General features: G+C 35.2%; 1 protein-coding gene across 1 annotated transcript; it reads left to right on the top strand.

Annotated features, from left to right (window-relative positions):
* LOC130968732 (conserved oligomeric Golgi complex subunit 2) lies at positions 1 to 5174 on the top strand. The gene is made up of 12 exons (XM_057894553.1): positions 1 to 604; positions 997 to 1203; positions 1662 to 1998; positions 2278 to 2439; positions 2601 to 2700; positions 2784 to 2996; positions 3071 to 3179; positions 3416 to 3616; positions 3768 to 3872; positions 4248 to 4373; positions 4470 to 4604; positions 4707 to 5174. The coding sequence occupies exons 1-12, from the start codon at positions 149 to 151 to the stop codon at positions 4812 to 4814; spliced, it is 2259 nt and encodes a 752-aa protein (XP_057750536.1). The 5' UTR covers positions 1 to 148; the 3' UTR covers positions 4815 to 5174.
* Positions 5175 to 7618: the final 2444 nt, after the last annotated feature.

The raw sequence follows: 7618 nt of genomic DNA, 5'->3' as shown, positions 1-7618 counted from the left end.
TAGAAATTAAGATACGGTGACTCTCCTCTCCGGTAGGCTCCCGTGCGGTGCGATTAGTGGCGGTTGGCCCTTTCCGGAAAATACTGCAATCGATCCATTCTTTCAGCAACCAAACAACAAACAAAGCCAGGCCCTCCAGAACCGAATAATGGCGGATCCGATGCCGGCGCCACCAAGATCTGCCACGGACCTTTTCTCGGATCCGCTGGACTCCCGCCCTCTGTGGTTCAAACCGGCGTCGTTTCTTTCTCCTGACTTCGACTCCGAATCTTACATCTCTGAGCTGCGAACCTTCGTCCCCTTCGACACGCTCCGCTCAGAGCTGAACAGCTACCTCTCCTCCCTCAACCACGAGCTCATCGATCTCATCAACCGCGACTATGCTGACTTTGTTAACCTCAGTACCAAGCTCGTCGACGTCGACGCTGCCGTCGTTCGCATGCGTGCGCCGCTCGTTGAGCTCCGTGAGAAGATCGAGCAGTTCAGGGGATCCGTTGAGGTGTCCCTTGTCGCCATCAAGAACGGTTTGAAGCAGAGATCTGAGGCTGCCGCTGCTAGAGAGACTCTCGAGCTTCTTCTTGACACGTTTCACGTTGTTTCTAAGGTAGGTTGCAATTTTATAGCTATGGTTTTCCTTTTTAGTCGTTGCTTGATTGAATTTGAGCATCTTTATGTGAGATCTTGATGTCATTTCTTCTATGTCTGGTGAGAATGCGAGTAGTGTGAATGAGTTTCTATATAGTGTAATGTAGTGTAGTGTGGTGTTTTTGTTTGAGTAGGAAGGTTATGCCATTCTTCTGATGTTTAGGTTTTGCTATGTTCGTTGTTTTTTATTCCAAAGAATATAGAAACTTTGTATTTTTGCCAATTCGAGAAGATATCCATATCATTTATAAAGGTTGATTTTTGAATAGTTGAGATTGGGGTAGAAAGCTATTGATCGAAATTCAGTTGCTATTACATGGTGGTAAGCTTGTCGTATCTGGATGATTGCAGGTTGAAAAGCTGATAAAGGAGCTGCCTAGTGTACCCACTGATTGGTCGAATGGGGATGGAAGTTTGACAGACAAGAATTCCCTGAGCAATGGAGTTTCTGTGCAGCATGTTGAGAATGGAACAAGTGTTAGAGAGACCCAAAGCATGCTATTGGAGAGAATTGCTAGCGAGATGAACAGGCTAAAATTCTATGTTACACATGCAAAGGTTTGTTTTAATTTTTTTAATTTTTCTTTTACTTTCATTGAAGCACTCTTAGTATCTTATATATATATTTATTAGTGACAATTTCCAGTGAAATTCAAATCAATTAGCACTAAAATTGTTATCTAAGCTTGATCAGAGGTCAAATCAGTTTATTGTTATTAGTATATGCACACTGTCAACTAATTAGCATTATATATGTGTGTGTGTGTGTGTGTGTGGACAAACTTGACATAGAGTGCATGTTTGACTTGTTGAAAGTTGATAACTTTATTTTCATAATCTCTCTACCGCATTTTTGTATAGGCATGTCTAGTGTTGAAGAGGCTAATGTTTGTATTGTTTTGTTTTAGCTCTTCTTCTAGTGTTTAAGAAATTTGTGATTTATGATAAACTAAACCGTTGCTTAAGGCCTTAGTACGTTCTGTGCTCATCTCCTTTTGTCTATTATGCCAGTACAGAACCTGCCTTTTATTGAGAATATGGAGAAGAGGATTCAAAATGCAAGCCAAATAGTGGATGCAAGCTTGGGACATTGCTTTGCCGATGGTCTGGAGCACCGGGATGCAACTGCAATCTACAATTGCTTACGTGCATATGCTGCTATTGATAACACCAAGAATGCAGAAGAACTCTTTCGAACCACTATTGTGGCTCCATTGATACAGAAGATTATACCACACGGGCCATCAGCTGTGGCTGCAGGCTCATCCGGAGATGAGCTTGATAATGATTATCAGCAAATTAAGGAGTGCATTGCTAAGGACTGTAAATTTTTATTGGACATTTCTTCAGCTGGTACATCATCTGACTTTCTTCGAACTACTTTACTACACTTGAATACAGTGGACCATCTTTATCATTACACTTGCACACCTACAATCCATAAGATCCTTGCTCTGCTATTACTGCATTGGTTTCTTCATCCTTTCTGATGCGCTCCTTTGTCTTTATTGGTGTTTAAAAATTGGAAAATAAACCTCTTCTTTTAAATCACCTCTCACTTCTTTTTATTCGGCATGTACTGTTAAGTGTGAATGAGATATGTACATCTCTGAGGCCTATTTTTTGTTGCAGAAAATTCAGGTTTGCATGTCTTTGACTTCTTAGCCAATTCAATCCTCAAGGAGGTTCTCTCTTCCATTCAGAAGGGAAAACCAAGTGCATTTTCTCCTGGAAAACCAGCAGAATTCTTGAAGAATTACAAAGCAAGCTTAGACTTCTTGGCTTATCTAGAAGGTAGTAGTCTATCTCACTTTTCACCAGGGGAAACAGAAAAGAACATACAATATGCTCCTCAAGTCTAAAAGAACTTTGTTGAGTTTGATGCATGATTTGAGAATGCATTTGCTAATTTTAGGAACAGGTATTCACTGATGTAAAATTTAATTTCATTATAGGCTACTGTCCGTCCAGATTGGCTGTTGCTAAATTTCGATCTGAAGCAATTTATATAGAGTTCATGAAGCAATGGAATATTGGAGTTTATTTCTCTCTGAGGTACTTATATTGCTTTAGGTCACAATAAATAAGAATACTTCTTTCATTTAAGTACATGGAAATTGTATCTGCTATTGCATCAGGTTTCAGGAAATAGCAAAGTCTTTAGATGATGTGCTTTCAACATCCAGTCTTGTCCCTTTGCAAGACACAGTCTCTGGCAAAGAAAATCGAGTTTTAACATTAAAACAAAGTGTTACACTGTTGGAGAGTATGAGATCATGCTGGAGAGAAGATGTTCTTGTCCTTTCTTGCTCTGACAAGTTCCTACGCCTATCCTTGCAGCTTCTTTCCAGGTCAGTTTTATGCTGCTAACACACGATATCTTTTTGTGCTGACAGAAAAAGCTAACATCCATTTGTACTCGCAGATACTCAAATTGGCTGTTGTCTGGACTGAATGCCCGCAAGAGCCATAGCACAAACACCAACACTGGGTTTCAATGGGCTGTTTCTGCTGCTATAGATGACTTTATTTATGTATGCTTCATGTTGCTTTATTAGTTTTATACCTACATTATATGCATTCATAAAATAAAAATGCTCATCTTTACCATATTGTTTGAGGTTACATTAATGGATTGCTAACCAAAAAAAGTAGTGACCATAATGAGAAAATATCGGTATCAATTGCAGTTTTTGCTAGATTTGCAAAATGAAGGTATAATTGAGAAAAACCGTACTTAATCTGTATCATATGTTTAAATGAACTGTAGGTAATTCATGATATAAGGTGTCTGGAAGAGCATGTTCGTGGAGATTACCTAGAGCACGTGCTTCAGCTTCTATCTTCATGCTCCCCTGATGTTCTTGAATCAGTAAGGCAGAGCATTTTACAAGGTGGTCAATCATTGAAATCTATAGAACCTTTAGTCACCAAAGCAGTAGTGGAGTCATTAGTGGAAAAGTCAGTTGAGGTTGGTGGCATTGTACTGGATTTGTATTGGTTGTGTATACAGATCTGAATTGCGTTTATAGTTTTGGAAGATCCTTTTCCATTCGTTTCTTCCATCCTCCCTTCTAATACTTTCATATTTTTTCTTTTTTTCTTGCTCAAAAACAATATAGGACTTGAGACAGATGAAGGGGATAACAGCAACCTACAGGATGACTAATAAACCTCTACCCGTGAAGCATTCACCCTATGTTGCAGGTGTATTACGTCCCCTAAAGGTAAGCTGCATAGATTTACTTGATATTTTTACCTTTTCTTTTCCCCAAAATTTTTGTGCTTTGAATTATATCTTTTAAAGTTTGGAGGGCAGTGAAACTATACTCATGCAAAATTTAATTTAAAATGTGTACTGGATGGCTTCTATGATTCATGTGCCACAATTATAAGGCACTTATTTCTTTTCTAGATACACCAGAAAAATGCAGTGTATCCCTCTTTCGCACCTTCATTTTCTGTTATCTTTTGTACAAAAGGAAGCCTAGAAGTTAAGAGAATTTGTTGACCCATCAATATCTTTGGGATGAGTCTAATTTATAAGAAATAATTTTGTTTTCAAATTGGAGTGTATACTGATGACATGCTGAACATCCCAGGCTTTTTTGGACGGAGAGCGAGCTACAAGATATTTGACAAGTGAAAGCAGGGATGAAATACTTCTATCTGCTGCTACTGAGATCACTGATCGTTATTATGAATTAGCATCGGACCTTGTCAATGTGGTACGTATCCAAAATTCAAACTACATTGATGAAATTTTAACCTTGTGAATTTGTTTTATCTTTGAAATTGTTTTAATAAATATTGATAATGAGCAGGCGAGAAAGACAGAATTTTCTCTCCAGAAAATTAGGCAGAGTGCACAAAGACGAGCCGGAGCAAGTTCAGATGTCTCAGATAACAATGTGTCTGACACCGGCAAAATTTGCATGCAGCTGTTCCTTGATATTCAGGTTAATAGATACTTTTGCACTCACAGACACATATTATGATCTCTTACACACACACACACATTGATGTTTGTAGTAACCTTCCTCTTTTCACAATGTTACCAGGAATATGCCAGTAACCTCTCCGCATTAGGGGTTGAAGCAGTCAAGATTGCATCCTACCGTTCATTATGGCAGTGTGTGGCTCCTGCTGATAAGCAAAATACAATTTAAGAGTTCGCACTCGTAGAGTCAGTATTCTTCCTTGTTCAAGATTTTTTTTTTTTTTTTTTTTTTTGTAACTTATGAGATCTATGATACGTAAATTAGTTCGACTTTATACAATAATTACAAATTATGATATTTCTTAGAGGGAAAAAAAGAAGAATCTTTGTCAGGTTAATGCTGTCATTATCTTCTAGGTTCTGTTCTCAGTTTTCACTTCTCATTCTGATAGGAAATGCGTGTTATTCTCTGTGGCTTGTTTCTTATTATCATTCTTTCATTCTGCAATTTTGTTTGTGCAAACCTAGATCCCTTAAAACTGTTCCTTCGGAATTCTGTCGTATTAATATTAATATACATACTATTGTATACCGTTAGTGTTACTCTACGAGAGATTGATATTCCATTAGACGTCCATTTTGGAATTTAAGTTCTGGCTGAAATACAAGGTCCTCTGTGGAGGGTCAAAGTTATATGTTTCTATATTAGTAAGAATTTAATTAATATACTGACAGTGTAAAGTAGATTTATATATACATCTAATTATGTAACATTACATCACTAAAAATGACAGTATGAATAATCATCTAAAAAAACGAATATAATTGGTTTAGGGTATTGAATGACTGTAAAAGATTTTATATTATTAGTGCATTAAAATTAAACATGTAGTAATGCTTATAAATTAATTCCTAAAATTAAACAGTAGGTACTAATTTGATATTATTTTTGAAAGATTCGATGCTGATAAAATGATATTTGAAAGATGTTATTGACAAAAAAATCACTAAAAAAAGAGTAATTTTGACAAAAGTGATTAGCTATCATTTGAGTTACTTGAAATTAAGATTAAATGTTGACATGTTAGTTAACAATTATGATAAGGGTCCTGTTACCGTACTCAAGTGAATTTTTCAACACTATTGAAATAAGGTGGATACTTTTTATGAAGGACGTATGTTAGTGTTGATGTGATAGGGGGAGACACTGACTAGGTGGTAGCAGTAGCAGGCAGGAATTTGTCGAGTGTTCTGAGACAATTAGGTGAAAAAACATGTTTAAATTAAGTGCTTAATCCTTTTTAAGTTTTAAAAAAAAATTGGGTTGGTAAATTTTTATGCAGTTTGGCGTTTTTTGCTAGATAGATGGATTGGACTGATATTATATGGGAAAAAAAATTGGGTTGGTCATTTTTTATGCAGTTCGGCATTTTTTGCTAGATAGATGGATTGGACTGATATTGTATGGGAATGATCCAAATTAACTCATACTCCTATATAAATTAAATAACAGTTAACCAATAAATAAATAAATAAATAACTTAGCTCTTTACCAAAAAAAAAAAAAAAAACTTAGCTCATAAATTCAAGTGAAATAAAAAACCACTTACTTGATAAATTCTTGTTTTAATAATCAGTGGTTGTATTATATTCAATAAACTAAATATTTTATTTTTTAAAATATCAACCTATTAATAATAATTTATCACAGTTAACCAAATAGTAACAGTGTCACTCATTTAATTAAACACAATCTAATTCATTTTATTTTTAAATCACAAAATCAAATTTTTTACAACATTTATTTTCAAATAATTTAATTTATAGTCAATATTTTCAATTTTATATTAATATTCACTAATTTAATAAAGCAAAATTTTTTTCAAAACAAAATACACATTACTAACAATATAACCATATTACATGGCTATTCCATCCCGCCAAGCAAAATTAACTCAAAATACTAGTCCGTCCTGCTTTTTGGTAGGTAGTGCAGAATTTTAAACCACAAACTAACTGGCAAGTGCACCGGGTCGTACCAAGTAATACCTCAGGTGAGTGAGGGTCAATCCCACGAGAATTGATGGACTAAGTAACAATGGTTGATTAATTTACTTAGTTAGACAAGCAGAAAATGGTGTTTGGATTTCAATTGCCTTAAACAGTAAATTCAGAATATCAGAAAGCAAGCAGTAAACAAGTAGAGAATGATATATGGAGAAACAGTTAAGGCTTCAGAGTTATCTATTTTTCGGATTGACTTTTCTTACTAACTATTTTAATCATGCAAGATTTAATTCATGGCAAACTATATGAGACTAAACCCTAATTCCTTAGACCTTTTTAGTCTCCTCTAAAATTCATCAACTGCCAATTCTTTGGTTACTTAATTCCAATTAGAGGGTGAAGTTCAATTCTAGTTTATATGCCACAGAAATCCTAATTACCCAAATATAAGAGGATTATATGTCACGTATTCTATTAAGTCCAGATAATTAGAAATTTAGGAGAATATGTTTTCAAGTTGTTGTTCAAGTAAAGAGCTTTTTCAAGTTATACAAGAACTCAATTAGAATAAGGGTCATACTTTCGTTCCACCCAAATTAATAAGATAAAGAACGAAAATAATTCTTGAAATATAAATCAGTACATGAATTAAAATAGAAAAATAATAGTATCAATCATACAATAGACAGAGCTCCCAACCTTAATAGTTTTAGTGGCTCATGGTTCAAAGAGAAAACTAGGATTCGTAAAAACTGTAAAGTGCAGAATGAGGTAGAAGAGAAGAGATGAGCCCGAATGGCTGGTTCTTTTCCCTTTTATATCTAATCCTAATTAATGTAAAATATATTTTCTAAAACTAAATAATAGCTTTTCCTATTTATAATTAAAATAAGAATTTAATCAAAACTAATTAATCACTCGTGCAAGCCCTTGGACGTACATGGGGACCACTTTGATATTGAGGATCCACACTGAACTTGAAAAACCCCAAGTTCAGCATGGAGAAGGCAGTGAAGTCTTGTGCTC

Source organism: Arachis stenosperma, chromosome 1 (genome assembly GCF_014773155.1).
Source record: "Arachis stenosperma cultivar V10309 chromosome 1, arast.V10309.gnm1.PFL2, whole genome shotgun sequence".
In the NCBI taxonomy this organism is placed as follows: Eukaryota; Viridiplantae; Streptophyta; class Magnoliopsida; order Fabales; family Fabaceae; genus Arachis; species Arachis stenosperma.
Note: the sequence above shows the minus strand (reverse complement) of the source record. Positions and strands in the feature narration are given on the sequence as shown.